Source organism: Micromonas pusilla, assembly GCF_000151265.4.
Source record: "Micromonas pusilla CCMP1545 genomic scaffold MICPUCscaffold_3, whole genome shotgun sequence".
Lineage (NCBI taxonomy): Eukaryota > Viridiplantae > Chlorophyta > Mamiellophyceae > Mamiellales > Mamiellaceae > Micromonas > Micromonas pusilla.
Genome location: NW_003315884.1, coordinates 1,323,985 through 1,340,214, shown reverse-complemented (window position 1 = coordinate 1,340,214; position 16,230 = coordinate 1,323,985). Strand labels below are relative to the sequence as shown.

At 67.2% G+C, this 16,230-nt stretch overlaps 9 protein-coding genes across 9 annotated transcripts; 3 read left to right on the top strand and 6 right to left on the bottom strand.

The window, feature by feature from the left end:
• Positions 1 to 435: 435 nt before the first annotated feature.
• Positions 436 to 1,758, top strand: MICPUCDRAFT_56545 (oxidoreductase; the record flags this gene model as incomplete). Its single annotated transcript, XM_003057368.1, has 1 exon — positions 436 to 1,758. The coding sequence occupies one exon, from the start codon at positions 436 to 438 to the stop codon at positions 1,756 to 1,758; it is 1,323 nt and encodes a 440-aa protein (XP_003057414.1).
• A 63-nt stretch (positions 1,759 to 1,821) lies between these two features.
• On the bottom strand, positions 1,822 to 4,068 carry MICPUCDRAFT_38902 (uncharacterized protein; the record flags this gene model as incomplete). Its single annotated transcript, XM_003056889.1, has 1 exon — positions 1,822 to 4,068. The coding sequence occupies one exon, from the start codon at positions 4,066 to 4,068 to the stop codon at positions 1,822 to 1,824; it is 2,247 nt and encodes a 748-aa protein (XP_003056935.1).
• Positions 4,069 to 4,590: 522 nt separating this feature from the next.
• On the bottom strand, positions 4,591 to 5,601 carry MICPUCDRAFT_46798 (uncharacterized protein; the record flags this gene model as incomplete). Its single annotated transcript, XM_003056888.1, has 1 exon — positions 4,591 to 5,601. One exon carries the CDS (start codon positions 5,599 to 5,601, stop codon positions 4,660 to 4,662), a length of 942 nt encoding a protein of 313 aa, XP_003056934.1. The 3' UTR covers positions 4,591 to 4,659.
• A 340-nt stretch (positions 5,602 to 5,941) lies between these two features.
• MICPUCDRAFT_62499 (uncharacterized protein) lies at positions 5,942 to 7,118 on the top strand (the record flags this gene model as incomplete). Its single annotated transcript, XM_003057367.1, has 1 exon — positions 5,942 to 7,118. One exon carries the CDS (start codon positions 5,942 to 5,944, stop codon positions 7,061 to 7,063), a length of 1,122 nt encoding a protein of 373 aa, XP_003057413.1. The 3' UTR covers positions 7,064 to 7,118.
• MICPUCDRAFT_46797 (uncharacterized protein) lies at positions 7,094 to 7,916 on the bottom strand (the record flags this gene model as incomplete). Its single annotated transcript, XM_003056887.1, has 2 exons — positions 7,094 to 7,594; positions 7,875 to 7,916. The coding sequence occupies 2 exons, from the start codon at positions 7,914 to 7,916 to the stop codon at positions 7,166 to 7,168; spliced, it is 471 nt and encodes a 156-aa protein (XP_003056933.1). The 3' UTR covers positions 7,094 to 7,165.
• A 1,515-nt stretch (positions 7,917 to 9,431) lies between these two features.
• MICPUCDRAFT_32486 (Drug/Metabolite transporter superfamily) lies at positions 9,432 to 10,753 on the top strand (the record flags this gene model as incomplete). The annotated part of the gene is made up of 2 exons (XM_003057366.1): positions 9,432 to 10,153; positions 10,250 to 10,753. Exons 1-2 carry the CDS (start codon positions 9,497 to 9,499, stop codon positions 10,751 to 10,753), a joined length of 1,161 nt encoding a protein of 386 aa, XP_003057412.1. The 5' UTR covers positions 9,432 to 9,496.
• A 77-nt stretch (positions 10,754 to 10,830) lies between these two features.
• MICPUCDRAFT_56539 (uncharacterized protein) lies at positions 10,831 to 12,975 on the bottom strand (the record flags this gene model as incomplete). Its single annotated transcript, XM_003056886.1, has 1 exon — positions 10,831 to 12,975. One exon carries the CDS (start codon positions 12,973 to 12,975, stop codon positions 10,831 to 10,833), a length of 2,145 nt encoding a protein of 714 aa, XP_003056932.1.
• A 62-nt stretch (positions 12,976 to 13,037) lies between these two features.
• On the bottom strand, positions 13,038 to 15,389 carry MICPUCDRAFT_56538 (uncharacterized protein). Its single transcript, XM_003056885.1, has 2 exons — positions 15,109 to 15,389; positions 13,038 to 14,754 (listed from the first exon to the last, which is right to left on the bottom strand). Exons 1-2 carry the CDS (start codon positions 15,287 to 15,289, stop codon positions 13,154 to 13,156), a joined length of 1,782 nt encoding a protein of 593 aa, XP_003056931.1. The 5' UTR covers positions 15,290 to 15,389; the 3' UTR covers positions 13,038 to 13,153.
• A 441-nt stretch (positions 15,390 to 15,830) lies between these two features.
• MICPUCDRAFT_56537 (uncharacterized protein) lies at positions 15,831 to 16,028 on the bottom strand (the record flags this gene model as incomplete). Its single annotated transcript, XM_003056884.1, has 1 exon — positions 15,831 to 16,028. The coding sequence occupies one exon, from the start codon at positions 16,026 to 16,028 to the stop codon at positions 15,831 to 15,833; it is 198 nt and encodes a 65-aa protein (XP_003056930.1).
• Positions 16,029 to 16,230: the final 202 nt, after the last annotated feature.

The window sequence follows — 16,230 nt, the reverse complement described above, 5'->3', positions numbered from 1 at the left end:
GCTCGCGCGTCGCGTACCTCCGCGCCGCGCCTACGCGAGAAAGCGGCGTATCCGCTCTCCGCGCGCGAGTGTGAACTGCGAGGAGTGCGCTCGTCGCTCGAAGCGCGCCTCGGTGTGCCTCGCGAGCGCGTCGCCGCGGGCGCGGTCGCTCTCGGAACGGCGTCGTCCTCGTCGGCTCGTCCAACGGCTCTGCACTCTTCTGCAGTGCAAAAAAACCACGCCCCGCCACGTCACGCTCGGCGGGCGCTTTTCCGGCGTTTATCCATCGCCCACGCCGGGCTCTGTCCACACGCGCGCGCGCACGCACCCGAAGCGCGCGAATTGCAGAGGTTCGTCGTCGCCGTCGTCGATCCCTCCCGTGATCTACTTCGCGGAAACCGCGTCCCCGCTCTCCCCACGCGCCGCGCCGTCGCCGAATCCACGATCGCGCGATCGATGTCGAGTTTTACGGCACCGCCGACGGCGACGTCGTCGACGACGACGACGGAGGGACGCGCGCTGCGACGCTCGCGTAAGCCGCCGCGCGCCGCGCGCCGCGGCCACGCCGTCGTCGTCAAAGCGTCCAACGAAGAGCCCCCCGCCGCGCCCGCGGAGCTCTCGCGCCGCGACGTCTTCGCGGCGACCGCGGCGCTCGCGGCGGCGATCCCTCTCGACCGCGCGAGCGCGCCGTTCGCGGTCCCCGCCGCGTTCGCCGCGATGGAGACCGCGGGCTCCATCCCCGCGAAGGTCCCCGCGGCCGCGAGCCCGCTGAAGTTCTCCACGTCGACGCCGTCTCGCGTCATCAAAGGCTGCTGGCAGCTCGGCGGCGGGCACCGCGGCGACCAGGCCACGGATCGAACCTCCGGCGCCGCGGCGGTGGAGGACTTCGCCGCGTTCGCGCGCGCCGGAATCAACACGTTCGACACCGGCCCGGAGGCGTGCGGGTACGGCCCTTCCGAGCTCATCATCGGCGAGGCGTTAAAGTCAGGGACGATCAAGCGCGAGGACGTGAACATCTACACCAAGCTGTGCTGCGTCGGCAGAGAGCAGCAGAACATGACGTCGGACTGGGTGAACCAAAAGCTCGACCTGCCGTGCCGCCGGCTGGGAACGAACAAGCTCGACTTGGTGCAGATGTATTGGAACGAGTACAACGCGAAGCACTACGTCGACGCGGCGCTGTTTTTGACGGACGCGAAAGCCGCGGGGCGCATCGGCGCGGTCGGTCTCACGAACTTCGACACGAAGCGCGTGGCGGAGATGGTCGACGCCGGCGCGGAGATCGCGTCCAACCAGATTCAATTCTCCCTCCTCGACCGCCGCCCGGAGCGCGAGATGGTGCCGTACTGCGCGAAAAACGGGATCGCGCTCCTGCCGTACGGCGTCGTCGCCGGTGGTCTCTTGTCCGACAAGTTCCTCGACTTTCCCGGCGAGGACGTCGTGTTAGACACGTCGAGCAAGCGGAAGTACGCGTCCGTGCTCGGATACGCGGGTGGGTACGCGTGGTATCAGCGGCTGCTAGCGGAGTTGAGAAGAGTCGGGGATAAGCACGGCGGCGCGACGATCGCGAACGTCGCGTCGCGGTGGGTTCTGGACTCGAACGACGTCACGCCGGCGATCATCTTGGGCGCGAGGAACGCGAACCACGTGGACGATCACCGCGCGATGTTTGCGTTCGAGCTCGACGACGACGATAAGGCGTCCATCCGCGGCGTTTTGAACAAGGGGAAAGCCCCGAGCGCTGACTGCTACACCTACGAAAGGGGCGGGCCGTGGTGACTTCGTTTCGTTTCATCGGGCGTTATCAATCTATCACTGTGTATTATGTCGTGAGCGTCGTATCTATCGACCTTTTTTCTCGCGCTTGCCCTTCTTGCTCTCTTTGAGGTCAGCCTCGGATAAGAACACGGACCCGCCGTCGCCGCCGCCGCCTCTCCCGAAAAAACTCGCCGCCGCGCCTTTGCTCTTGTCTTTCACCTTGAACCGCCCGACGCCGTTCTCCGCGTCGATGTCCCCGGTGCCGTACTGCGACTCGCCCTCCGCGTCGATTCCGAGCAACCGGAACGGGTTGGTCGCCGCGCCGTCCTCGTCGTCGTCGTCCTCGTCGTCTTCGTCTTCCTCGTCCTCGTCCTCGTCGTCGACGGCGTCCGCGACGGCGGGGACCGAACCGGCGCGCTCCGCGGCCGCGACGGGCAGGCCGTCAGCCCCGATGTGCACGCCGATCACGGGCTCGCCCTCCGGCGGCGGCGTCGCGTACGGCAGCCGCCCATCCAATACGAGCGACAAAATCGCGTGCCCCGCCGCGGCTTCGTCCGGCGCCCCACCGCGGCTAAACCCTCTCAGTTTCCCGTACTGGTGACACAGCGACATCGGCGACCACGGCAACGCGGCGTCGAACAAGTCCTCGTGCCCGACGAGCTCGAGCACTTCCGGGTCGTACTCCGTCATCGCGGGGATTTTCAGCGCCTTGTGCAGCGGCATCGCTAACGCGCTCGCCATGAGGTTGTCCTGGCGTGATGCGCGCCCGTCGTTCGCCGTCGCGGTCCACCGCGCCTCGCCAGCGTTTCGGAGCTCCGCGAGCCACCGAATCGCGCTGTACGGCTCGCGAACGATCGGCAGCGGTACTAACCCGCCGACGATTTGTTCCGCGAGGCCGACGTCCAGGCGCGGAAAGACTAAACCTGGGGAGTCGCACAGGCACGTCTTGTCGTCCAGAATGAGCGTCTGCAACGTCTTCGTGTGCCCCGGCGTCGCCTTCACGCTCACCGCTTTCCTTCCGAGGATGTAATTCACCATGGACGACTTCCCGACGTTCGGATGCCCGACGAGGCCGATCATGACGCGGTTCTCTTTCGCTTTCGCAGCCTCCTCCGCCTCCGCTTGAAGCGCCGCGGCGGTGGCTTCGTCGTCCTCGTCGTCGTCCTCGTCGTCGTTCTTGACGACGGACGCTTTCGCCTCGAGCTCCTCCGCGGCTTCCTCCGCGGCGGCGGCGGCGGCTTCCTCCGCCGCGGTTCTCGCGTCCGCGCCGTTCCGTTTCCCGTTCGCCGCGAGCTCTCTGCACGCCTTCAGCAGCGCGGCGTGGCCGATTCTCAACCGAAACAATCCCCCAGAAACGGCTTCGTCGTCGCTCTCCTCCCCCTCAGACCCCGACGCGGACGCGCGCGCGCCCCCCTCCTCCTCCGACTCGGAACCCGACTCGGAATCCGACCCCCCCGCGAACGCGAGCCCCCCTCGTTCAATCTCCATCGCGCGCGCGACCCTCTCCCTCGCGGTCACGGCCTCCGCCCCAGCCCCCCTCGCCCCCAACGCGGGAACGCCGATCCTCCTCTTCACTGGCCGCTGCCCGCCCGCGCCGCCGCCGCCGTCCTTGGACGTGAACCCGATCACGTCGTCCACGCCCGGGAGCGCCGCGAGGAGGTGCGCGGCCCATCGCTCCGCAGCGCGACGCGGGACCGCGTCTACTTTGTTCAACACGAGCACGAGCGGCTTCCGCAGCCGCCGCGCGACGTGCGCGTACAGCGCGGGAGGGATGTGCAGCATCGGGTGCCGCGCGTCCACGACGAGGACGGCGACGTCGGCGCGTTCGAGGACGCGCCACAGCTGGCGCCAGACCTCGATGTTTTGCTCAAACGCCGGCGCGTGCCCGGCGCCGCTGTCGATGAGCGACTGCTTCACGCTCGCGATCCATCGAACGAACGCTTTCCTCTCGCGCGAGTGCAGGCGCCCGCGCTTGAGCTCGTAGTCCCACTTCGGGCGATTAGGCATCAGGCGCACGGCGGCGCGCGTCAGGTCGAAGGTCGCCGGCGAGAGCGGCGAGAGCGCCGCGGGGGGGACGCCGATCGCGCGTCGCGCGTCGCGCACGCGTCGCTCGACGTCGTACGTCGCCTCGCCCGCGAGCACGGTCGTCGCCGCGCGCTTGTACGTCCCGCCCTTGCCCTTGCCTCGTCGCTTCGCGTTGGAGTGTCCGTGCGTGGACTTCAGGCCGAGCGACTCCACGGTGAAGACCGTCGTCGCCATCCCTTGCCTCGCGTCGATCTGGCCGTCCGCGTCGTTCGTGAACTTCGCAGCCTCGCGGACGCCGTGGGTCATGTCCCCGTCTTTGCGGCGTTGCATCTGGCGTCGGCGGGCGGAGAGGAAGGGCGTCAGAGGATGCGGATGGAGAGGGGCGGGGACGGGGACGGGGCGCGGACTACGACGAACGCGACGAATGTCGGCGGAGCGTCGCGTGGCGGCGTCGAGGAGGGAGACGCGACGCGGCAGCGCACCTGCGCCGCCATGCGGTTTATGTGCGACTGCTTCTTCTTAGGAGGCATCGCGCTCGAAGGAAGAACCGCGACTCTCGCCCTCTCCTTCCTTCCCGCGCGCGCCGCCGTGCCGCCGTTCGCGCCGCGAGACTGACAGGACGAGAGCGCGAGCGGAGGACGAACGTCGTGTCGAGCGGCGACAATTTCATCGGGAACTCCGAAAGCAGGACCCGAGGTTTCAAAGGGCTGCTTTCAAAGCTACAACCGGAATTTTGAAACATGGCTTGATCGCTCGCGGTACGATTGCCGAAAAGTCGCTGGGGCGCCGCGGCGCGCGCGAGCGCGACCGAGCGTCCTTCGTCTCGTCGGTTGGATAAGGGTGAGTATTCTCATCGTCGTTCGTCTACAGTACGCGCGCACACAGTCCTCCATCACATCACCAAATGTTCAAGATCTTCCCCGCGACGCCCGCGGTCGCGGCGCCGAGCAAGGCGACCTTTGCGACGTCCCCCGCGCTCTCCGCCGCCTTCTTCGCCGCGCTCTTCACCAGCGAGAGGGCGACGATCACGCCGAGCCCGCCGAGGACAACCTCCCCGAGGACAGCCTCCTGCTCCGGCGCGAGGTTCGCGTCGAGCGTGCCCTTCGCCCCGGACGCGAGGGACGACGCCGCGCTGAGCCGCGCGTCGAGCGACTCGACGCTGAGCGAGGATTGGACGCCCTCGACGCTCATATCGCCGCCGTTGAGGTAGTACCCCGTCCCGCCGATGGCGAGGAGGAGGAGCACGGGCGGGCCCCACCCGATGGTGGGCGGGGCCGACCGCGTCGCGACGACGCCGGTGGCGTTGAACGCTTTCAGGCCGACCTCGCCGCCGGGGAACCCGCCCGCGCACGCGCCAAAGTCTTTCGAGAGGTCCACCTCTTTGGATTCCCTTCGCGGCTTCTTCCCGGACTTCTTCGCGACCGCGATCGCGCCCGGGTCTTCCTTCAGCACGTCGCGGTAATTCTGGAGGCCTTCCTCGCCTCCGGCGAACCCGCCGACGTACAGCGAGTCCCTCCCCGTCTTGGACACGATCCCGGCTTTATCGTCTTTGATGTACTTGCCCTGACCGACGTACAGCGTATCGCCGTCGCGCGCGGGGGTGTACCCCGGCCCTTCGGACGCTTCTTTGCCGCCGCCGATGGACGGCATCTTCGGCGCGGACGGGAGGTTCACCTTGGGCAGGGAAGGGAGGTTCGGCTTGGGAATGCCCTCGGTCGCCTTGGCGAGCCTATCGCCGATGGTGGCCGCGCGCTTGCCCGCGAGATCTCCGCGCTTCGCGGGCGCGGCCGCGCGGCGCGCGGAGGCGCCGAGCGCGACGGTCGAGGCGATCGCCGACATCGTGAGTCGCGTGGGCGTGTGACGAGTACGCGCGGTGCGGAGTGCGGCGAGACGCGCGCGGGCGCGGGCTCGTGAAACGACGACGCGAGAAGAAGCGCCACGTGCCACCTCATCGCTCGCCAAAGATTCGGTCGGCGAGATCGTATGACGCGCAGTCAGGCACGGCGTACACGTACACGTACTCGTGCCTCTTCTCGGCACCGAGAGAACCGCCTTCGATTCTTCTCGCGCAGTTCGCGCGGCGCCGAGGACCGCGGCGGCGCCGCGAGGAGGGTCGGTCGGCGTCGAACCCCCCGCGTCGCGTCGCGTCCGCGTCCACGGTCGCGAGACCCCGCTCGCGATGACGGACCACAGCGCGGACGACCCGTACAAGCTCCTGGGCCTCGACCCCAGGCCAGATCTCGCGACCGCGGAGATCAAGAGAGCGTACAGGAAGCGAGCGCTGAGCGTGCATCCCGACAAGCGACCGAGTCACGAGCGCGAGCGCGCGCAGAGGGAGTTCGACGCGCTTCAGAAGGCGTACGACATCTTGTTAGATCCCGAGGCTAGGAAAGCGCTCGAGAACTTGGCGAAAGTGAAAGCCGCGAGGCGAGATCGCGACGACGCGCAGGATGCGAAGCGGAGGAAAATGCGCGAGGAGCTGGCGCGACGCGAACGCGTGGCGGAGCGAGGGAAGACCGAGGAGGAGGAGGCGAAAGAGAAGCTCCAAGCCGAGCTCGCGCGGTTGCGACGGGACTTCGCGACGAGGAAGAAGGCGTACGACAGAGAGAGCAGCGTCGCGGGACCCACCCAGGACGCCGGCGACGGCGCGAACGCGAACGGCGCGACACACGCGGTGCCGGAGCACTTGTACCGCGCGCTGAAAGTCGTGTGGAGGAAAGACGCCGGCGGCGGCGTCGAGTACCCGGTCGCGAAGCTGAGGAGCATCTTCAGCGCGTTCGGGGACGTCGAGGACGTCGTCATACGAGACGGGAAGAAGAAGAAGGGCAGCGCGCTCGTGGTTTTTTCCGCGCGAGAGGGCGCGAAGCGCGCGGCGAGCGCGGCGTGCGGCGACCCTTCGAACCCGTTGCTCGCGGTCCGCGCCGCGATACCCCCGGCTGGCGAGGACGTAGACATAGACGCGGCGGCGACGGCGAAGACGACGGCGGCGGCGGCGGCGGAGAAGCCGAGACCGCCGCCTGCGCCGCCGCCGTCGTTCAGTGGGGGCGGGGGCGTCGCGTTTAACGCGAGCGCGGGCGTCGCCGGCGGCGCGTTGTTCCCGGGCGGCGGCGCGAAGAAGGCGAGCTTCGGCGGCGGCGCCCCCGCGCCGTTCGGTTCGTTCGACGCGGTCGCCGGGAGTCACGGACAGACGGCGAACAAGGACTACGAGAGCGTCGTCCTGGATAAGATGCGAAGGGCGCAGGAAAAGGCGCGGATCATAGCCGAGATGCGAGCCGCGGACGACGCCGAGGAGGCGGCGTGACGTCGAGCGAAAACGAGAACCGATTTTTATGTCGTCATCGCGATAGTTATAGATCGTCGGGTTGCGTGTGCTATGCGTCTATGCCCCTCATCTCATCATCAGTCAGTTCCCCTTCATCGCAAACTTCTGCGTCCACTCCTTCGCCGTCTTCAGCGCGGTGACCTCGTCCACCTTCCACGCGTTCGCGACCTTCTCCGAGAGCGGGTCGTCCGGGTTCGGCGCGCTCAGCAGCGCTTGAATGGACAACAACACCGTTCGTATCTGCAACGCGGGCGACCACTTATCCTTCAGGATGTCCAGACAGATCCGCCCCAGGTTGTCTATGTTCGGGTGGTAGATCTTCGTCAGGAACCGCACCTTCGGCGCGGCCATCGGGTACTCCTCCGGGAGGAACAGCTCGAGCTCGAAGACGCCGCCCTCGTACGGGGAGTCTCGCGGGCCGCGGATCATGACGCTGAAGTGCCTCAGGTTGTCCTCCTGCGGCTGCGCGCTGATCCCGGGCGCGGGCTCGCTCAGGAGGCGCTGGGTCTCCTGTCGTTCGCGGTGAGGCGCGTTCGGTCGGCCGCGGGGGTGGACGGGGGGAGGGGAGGTGAAGGTCAGCGCGCGCGTCGAGGGACGGATCGGATCGGATCGGATCGATCGCCGTCGCGATAATATCCCGCGCCGAGACGCGTTCGGGAGGCGAACGAGGCGAGGGTCTTTTCCGGCGCGGGGGGGTCGGGGGGTGGGGGGAGAGATCGCGCGCGCGCGCGTCGCGCGCGCGTCTGAAAACGCGATTGTCGCGTCTTCTGAGGCCTGACCGAGCGCTCACCTTGATTATGCGGCGCGGAAGCGCGGAGGAAGCCGACGCCATGCTCGCTCGCTCGCGCGACGACGATACGTTGGCCGCTCGCGCGCGCGCTTCTGTTTTCAGACCGCGAGCTCGGCGTGAAGGTCGAGAGCGCGGGCGCGTGCTCACCCGATCGACGACGCGGGAAGACCGGACGCGCGTTCCTTCAGACGCGATGAGACGTCCGTCCGCGTGCGTGTGGAGACGCGCCTCGGTGTGACGAGCCGAGCGCGCGAACGCGTTCGATGGTCACGCCTTGGAAAAGAAAGACCTCGGGGGAGAGATCAACGCGGCTTGAGTCGCGACGCGCAGGGCAGGGGTCGATTTTGATCGGTATCGCGGTCACGACTTGAAACCGAGATATGGGTGAAAAAAAGTCGGACGTTAGTGTTGCGCCCAAACCGAATTCACAGAATAGTGGAACCACTGATACCATTCAACAAGACGCGGCTCGACCCCCGCCCCCGCGCGCGCGCGCCACCATGGGCATCTTCAGCATGCCCGAGACCCCAGGGGAGATGTTCCAGCGCTACGACGTCGACAAGAGCGGCGCGCTCGATCGCACCGAGGTGCAATTCGCGCTCGCGGATCTCGGCGCGCTGAAGAAGGTGCCCCCCAGCGCCGCGGCGGACATCTTCGACAAGTTCGACACGAACGGCGACGGCGTGATGGACGAGGAAGAGTTCAAGATCCTCGTCGCGAAGATGGAGAAGATGCGAAAGGTCAAGCGCGATAACCCGGTGGTGGACGTGCCGTTCGGGTACCAGAAGTGGGACGGCTCCCTGGACGTGAAGTCCGCGTTCCTCGGATTCTGTGGCGGGTCCCACGTGCATCAGGACGAGCTCGGGTCGCAGGACTGGGTGAAACTGCTGAAGGAGTGCAACCTCCTCACGGACGCCGTAGACGCGACGACCGCGGACATCATCTACGCGACCGCGTGCGCGCACGCGAAGAAGCGGAAGAGGACGCTGTCGTGGGACGACGGCACGTTCTTAAAGGCGCTCGCGCTCGTCGCGACGGAGCACCGCGTGTCGTTCGGTCTCGTCGCCGCGCGCGTCGCGGACTTCGCGCCGATCGGGTCGCCGACGCTGCGACCGAAGAAGTCCAAACTCAAGTCCGAGGCTGCGGTGCAGAGCGAGCGCAAGGGTTTAAAAGACGAGTTCGACGAGAGGCGCATGCGGGAGATGTTCGAGCGATACGACACGAATTCGAACGGGACCTTAGACCTCGTCGAGACCGGCGCCGCGCTCGTGGACATGGGCGCGATGGCGCGGATCGACGTCCAGACCGCGAGGAACTTGTTCGAGGAGTTCGACACGGACGGGAACGGGGATTTGAGCTTCGACGAGTTCAAGCAGCTGGTTTCGAGGACCGGGGAGATCAAGGCGCGGGTGAAGATTTTGAAGCCGGTGATGCCCGTCCCGGACGGGTTCGCGACGACGCCACGCGCGAAGGAATTGAAAGACACGTTCGACTCGTTCGCGGACGCGAAGGGCGGGATCACGGGGACGCCGCAGGAGGGGATGACGGCGGAGCAGTGGGCTTTGTTAGTCGCCGAGTGCGGCCTCCTCACGACCGCCGTAGACGCCCCCGCGGCGGATCTGATGTTCGTCAAAGCACAAGGCCCGAAGTTTAGGAAAGCGCGGAAACTCCTCAAGTGGGAGGACGGCACGTTCCTCGACGCGATCGCGTTCATGGCCACGGAGTTGTCCGTGTCTTTCGACGAGGTCGCGATGAAGGTTGCGCGGTACGGCCCCGCGCCGTCCGAGCTCGCCGCGGAGGGCGGCGTCGTGAAAGGATTCTCCTCGGTGAACCCGCAAGTCGGGGTGTTCTTCTGCGTCCTCCTCGCGCTGCAGTACGCCGCGCAGCCGTTCCTCATCAAGAGCTTCATCCCGGAGAACGTGAACAAAGTTTCCCTCGTTTTCGCGTGCGAGTGCGTCAAGATCGTGATCGCGTTGGTCATCATGATCGGCGAAGGGAGCTTGAAGGCGAACTTTAAAAACTGGACCCCGAAGGTCGGGCTCCTGTCCGTCGTCCCCGCGGTCGTGTACGCGGGCCAAAACTTCCTGCTGCAGACCGCGTACGGGTCCATGGACTCGGTGACGTTCAACTGCCTGAACCAAACGAAGCTCGTGTCCACGGCGTTGTGCGTGTACTTGTTCTTCGGCGTCCGCCAGAGCTTCACGCAAGTCGTCGCGCTCGGGGGCTTACTCCTCGCCGGGGTGATGCTCTCGATGGACGAGACCGGCGTCGAGACCGGCGTCTCGCGGGGGATCTGCACGCTCGGGAAGAAGAAGTGCGCGGCGGCGGCCGCGGCGGCCGCCGCGGCCGCTTCCGCGCGGGCGGCGAACTTCAAGGTTGGCGTCGCCGCGGTTCTCACCGCGTCCGCGACGTCTGGCGTGGCGTCCGCGGCGACGCAGTACTCGTTACAAGCGCACCGTCGGTCATCGAACGCGATGACGATCGAGATGGCGCTCGCGGCGATTCCGTTCCTGATCTCCTCCGCGGGGATCACGAGCGTCGCGGACTTTGACGTCTTATTCGCGAACTGGACGCGCGCCACGTGGGTGCCGGTGATCACCTCCGCGTTCGGGGGAATCTTCGTCGGGCAAGTCACGAAGCACCTCGGCGGCGTCGCGAAAGGGTTCGCCATCGTCGGCGGGTTAGTTCTCACCGGGATCGTGCAGAGCGCAGCCGTGGGCGCGCTGGAGGTGCAGCACCTCGTCGGTTTGGTTCTCGTCGCGTGGAGCACGTACGCGCACGCGGCGAACCCGCCGAAGCCGATCGATCGCGTGCCGCCGCCGCGTCCGGGCGGCGCGGTGTCCCCCGTGAGCTCGCCTCAAAAAATGAAGTCCGTCTAACCTACCTTGCTATTATCAAATTATCTATGCTGTAACGTATCTCGTGACCTACAGTACGTACGTCGCGTCGCGATCGATCACGATATCGCGCACGCTCTCAATCGTCTCAAGAGCGCCGCCCTCTTCGCCATTTTTTTCGCCTCGCGTTCTCTTCGCGCCCGCCGCGTGTTCTTCGCGCGTTCGCCCGTCCTCCACCCGTGCCGCGCGGTCAACTCCCTCATCATCAGACCGGATAACAGCGCCATGACCGTGGACGTCATCGTGATGATGTTAAACGGCATGGAGAAGTCAGGCGTAGGCCACGGAAGCAACGACCCGTCCGTGTACATCACCTCCGCGGCGTTCCATTCCCCGCGCCGCGCGACGGCGTCGAGCAGCGGCGACCGCTCGCCGCCGTCGCCGCCGTCGCCGCCGTCGCTCCCGCGGACCCGCGTTCGCGTCCTCGGCGGCGGCAACGTGATCACCGCCGCGGGGATGTCGAACCCTCTGTTCGCGTCCGGGGGGAACTCGTCCGTGTGAAGAAACGCCTTCTCGAAACCGATGCTCACGCGCGCGACGGTCGCGTTTGAAGGGATCAAAAGTTGAAGCTCCGTCGACGACGGTCGCGCGCGGTCGATCGCGGGGACCCACCGCAGCCCCTCCACGACGCCGCGCGCGTCGTCGTCCTCGTCGTCGTCCCTTCGTCTTCGTCCGCTCGGCAGCGGGACGGGCACGCCGTCGATCTCCACGACGAGCGTGTGCACGAACGCGCGGACGTACCACGGAAGCACCTGAAGCACTCTCGCTCGCGTCGCCGTGGCGCCCGCCGCCGCGCGACGAGAAGGCCGTCTGAGCTCGACGGTCATCCCTCCGCGGTGGTACCCGCTCCCGGTGATGATCCTCTCCGCGTACAACTCCGGCGTGTTCGCCGCGCGCATCGTCTCTCTCCAGGCGTCGCCCCGCGGAAGGCTCGGCGCGTCCATCGCGCGCACGGTCACGTCGTACCGCGTCCCGTCGCGGACGCGCGCGAGGTCGAACGACTTCGTCGTCGGCGCGCCGTCGCCGGATCCGGATCGAGCCGCGGAGATCGCCGGCGTCGCGAAGTCCCCCCCATCACCACCACCACCACCGCGCGCGTTCTCGTTCGCGTCGACGACGTGCGCCTCCGCGGCGTGCGCGCCCGCGTCCGATATCGTCTCCACGTGCAAAGAGCTGCTATTCGCGGCGGCGCACGCGGGAGGGAGGCCCGGGCGACCGAGCGTCTCGCCGACGCGCGTTAGCTCGCTCAGCGTCCAGCCCGGGCCCCTCGCGTCGGGCCCCTCCGTCCACCCCGGCTCGAGCACGGTCGTGAGGCGCTGCGTGAGCTCTATCCCCCACTCTCCCGGCGATATCCTCGTCGAGACGCGCGCGACGACCCTCGCGCGGACGGAGAAGGAGACGTAGCCGGACCCGAAGAGCGCCGCGCGCGACCGAAGCGTCGCCGCGACGCCCGCGTCGTCGCGGCACGGCAACAGCTTCAACCACGGGGATAAGTTCTCCGTGCACACCGCCTCCGCGGGCAACGACGCGTGCGTGATCGGGCGCGCGCTGGCGGTCGCGTCCGGACCGCCGTCCCATTGGTGAAACGCCAGTTTCGGTGCCGTTTTCGCTTCCGCGGCCTCTTGCATCCGCGACAGCGACGCGCAAAACACGCCGCCTAACATCGTCGTGACGTTTTCCCATCTCCCGCGGAGCTCCGCGGGGTCGTCGTCGCCGAAGAACGACGCGATGAGCTCCGCGCCGATCGGCTTCGCGCCCACGGGAGGGCGGCCCCACCGGCGGTAGTCCCACCGGCCCTGTGTGCGCGACGAGGGAGGTGGTGGGGACGATGAGCGACGAACGCCAGAGGGGTGGTGGACGGGATCCCGCGGGAAGCGCGCGAGCGCGAACGATCCGCGACGCACCCGCGTGAACGACAGCTCCATGTCCGCGACCTGCGCCGCGCGCACGATCGCGGCGATCTCGTTCGGGAACGTCACGAAGCGCAGCTTCGAGAGCGGCGCGGTCTGCTCGAACGACGCGACGAGCGCGACGCGCCCGTCGCGCAGCGGACGCACGAGCGCTTCCTCGCGGAACGTCTCGTCCGCGCCCGTGAGGAGGTCGGTCAACGAGGGGTCCGGGGACGCGGCCGCGGTGGATAGGCACGACGCCGCCACGACCGCGGCGATCGAAGCGAGGGCGAGTAGCGCCCGGTGGGGCCGCATCGCGATGCGCGTCGCGTGGACGCGCGCTGGTGCTCTGACGACGATCTGTTTGTTGCGAAGATAAAAATGGTGCTCAAGTGCGAATATTGGATACAACAGCGAGCCATCTCTGGTCTACTACGCGCACGCAGCTCGTCGTGATGATCGAGCGCGCGGAAAAAATAATACGCCCCCCCTTTCACTGCTCGAATCTCAGCGATTTTGCCGGCGAGCGAATCACGAGGTGTCCGTCCGCGTCGCGCGCGAACTCCCCGCTCTTCTGGCACCGACGCGGCGGCGGCGTCGGCGGCGGATCCTCAAACGCCGGCGTCGTCGCCTCGATCTCCCAGTGCTTCTTCAAGAGCCCGACCGCGTCCCTGCGCTCGTGCTCGGAGTTGATATCCTCGCGCGGGAGACCCACGGCGAGGACGAGCTCCGCTTTCGCCTCCTCCGCACGTCCGAGGTCGAGCAACAGCTTCCCGAGCTCGACGCGGTGAATCAGCCGCTCGGGCTTGATCGCGATCGCGCGTCGAAACAACGCCTCCGCCTCCTCCAGCGTCCCGGGCTCGAGCGCGCCGCCGTAGACGACCCTCACGAGCACGCGGACAACCTTCCCTAGGTTCGCCATCTGGTGATGGAACCGCGCGAGGACGTGCATCGCGAGATCGTTGGACGCATCCAGGCGAATCGCTTCTTCGCAGCACTCCTTGATCGACCGCGAGAGGTCAACCTTTTGGCGGTTATCGCACCACATCGCCAGCCTCCCGAGCGCGGCGCCGAGGCAGACGTGCGCTTCCGCGTGGTTCGGCCGGATAGAAATCGCGCGCTTGGAGATGTCCGCGGCCTCGTTCGAGATCGCCCTCGCGAGCGGCGCGTTGTGGAACACGGTCTCTTCGAACACGCGATCGCTGAGGCACTTGGAGAGCGACACGAGGAGCTCGTGATCGTTCGGTCGAATCGCGACGGCGGCGCGAAACGCCTCCGTCGCGCCCTCGCTGTCGCACACGGCGTTGCAGCGCTGGCCCTCCTTCACGAGGAAGTCGACCCTCCTGTGATCGTTCATGTGCTCCCCGGTCTCTAAAATCTTTCTCCGGACGCCGCCGACGAGAAACCCGCTCAGACGCTTGCTGTTCTTCCCCAACCCGACGATCCGCTGCTTCGCTCTCTCGAGGTTGATCTTCGGCATCGCGCGCTCCCGCGCCTCTCTGCGCTCGCGCCGCCGCTTCTTCTTCGGGCTCTCCACCTCCGAGGCGAACCGCGCGAGAAGCGACGGCCACAGAAGCTTCCCGACGACGTACACGTTGCGCGGAATCGAGAGCGTCTCCGTCGTGACGCTCCACGTCATGTTCAAGAAGAGCACGGTGACGATCTTCAGCATCTGCAACGGCGAGATGATGTTCCGAATCCCGTCCCTCGCTCTCTTCGCCGCGTTCCCAGCCGCGCATCCGATGCGGCTGGCGCCGCCGCCGACGCCGCGGACGAACGACGCGCCCGCGCGCGCGAATTTTGACTGAGGAGGTTTAGGACCCCCGCCGCCCCCGCCCGCCGCCGCGCGCTCGTGGAGTCGCGACAAGAGACGCGAAAACCGCGCGCCCGGGCCGTCGCGGCGGTGCTCCTTCCTCGGCGACTCGAACCCGCCCTCGCTCTCTCGTTTGTGCTCGTCGAACGCGCCGTACGGAGGGAACCGCACGCCGTTCGCGCCCTTCCCCTCGAGCTTCTTCCTCGGCGGGAGGTGCGACGTCGTCCAGTGCGCGAACCCTTCCCTGGACCCGAGCTTGCTGTACAGCGGAGCGGTTGGATCTGCGACGATAGGGTAGGATCGATCGGGGAGAATTAGCGCGATGTCCGCGGGTTCTGCGCGCGGAACGGTCGCGCGATCGCGCGTGGTCGCGACGCGGGGGCGTCGGAAACCCCAAAAAACTCGGCCACGCGCCAGATCCCATCGCGAGAGCGCGCCCCCGCGGCTGAGACGCGCGTTCGCGCGCGCGTGAATCGCGCGCGAACGCGCCCGAAAAACCGAAACGGGTGTATTTATTCCCCCGAACGGGCATCTTTCGTGCGCGGCGACCTCGTCGATGCGCGCCGCCGCGGCGCGATCGCGAGGTATACTCCCGCGGAAACGCGACGAGCTGATGGCAAAGACGTTACACTCACCAGATATGCAGCATCCGCTCCCGGATTTCCTCAGCGTTTCCCCCGCGTGCGCGCGCGCGGGCGCGGGTGCGCGGTTTGAACTGCTCGCCTTCAGCGTCATGGTGGGCGCGGCTCCCGCGTCGCGTGATCCGACCGCGTCCGCGTCCCCGCCGAAGCGCGCGAGCTCGAGTAAACGCTGCATCGCGTTTCCAGAAGACCTCGCGAGCCTTCGACGCGCGTATCGAACGTTACCCGCGAGCCGAACGCGCGCGCGCGCGAGCTCGAGCGCGGTGCGTTCGACGCACGAAAAGTGCTGCAGGCCTCGGAGCTTCCGCGGTCCTTTTTCGTCGCGATTTCCTCGGCTCCTGCAGGGTCTACTTTTTGCCCAACTATTTGCCCGTACGAAAAAAACGTACGCGTACGACGAGACGCGCTTCCCGTTGGCCGTGCCTTGCTGACTCGGCTCATCCGAGAGGCCACGAACGATTCGCGGCGCTGACTGGTTCCCCCGATTTCGCTTTTCGCAGCCCTTTTCGCGCGTACGTTATCGACGATTTCCCTCCCCGTGCGACGCGCGGACGACGCGCGCGTCACGGAGGAAGGCGCGACGCGCGTCCGACGGCTGTGACCGACTCGCGCGCGCGCGCGTCGTCGCGCTCGAGTCCGCGCTCGCGCGCGAGGAGACGTTCATCACTCGTCGAACCTCTCCACGTCGTCGTCATAAAAAATAAATCTAGAATATTCTATTCGTCCCCGTGCTCGGTGACGACGTACGCCGGTTTCGCGCCTCCAAGTTCCCCCCCTCCCAGTTCGGCGTCCTCCGCCTTCATGGCCGTCGGCGAGTCCGCCGCCGCCTCGAGCGCGGCGCGCACCGCCGCCGCTTTCGCTTTCGCGAGATCCCGCGCCGCGTCCGAGGCGGCGGGGGACGCGCCGACGGCCATGAAGGCGGAGGACGCCGAACTGGGAGGGGGGGAACTTGGAGGCGCGAAACCGGCGTACGTCGTCACCGAGCACGGGGACGAATAGAATATTCTAGATTTATTTTTTATGACGACGACGTGGAGAGGTTCGACGAGTGATGAACGTCTCATCGCGCGCGAGCGCGGACTCGAGCGCGACGACGCGCGCGCGCGCGAGTCGGTC

Excerpts from the sequence above, each read along its gene's own strand:
- MICPUCDRAFT_56538 (XM_003056885.1), bottom strand. The coding sequence starts at position 15,289 with ATGCAGCGTTTACTCGAGCTCGCGCGCTTCGGCGGGGACGCGGACGCG. Across the intron at positions 14,755-15,108 it reads GAGCGGATGCTGCATATCTG|ATCCAACCGCTCCGCTGTAC; the intron begins GTGAGTGTAACG and ends CTATCGTCGCAG.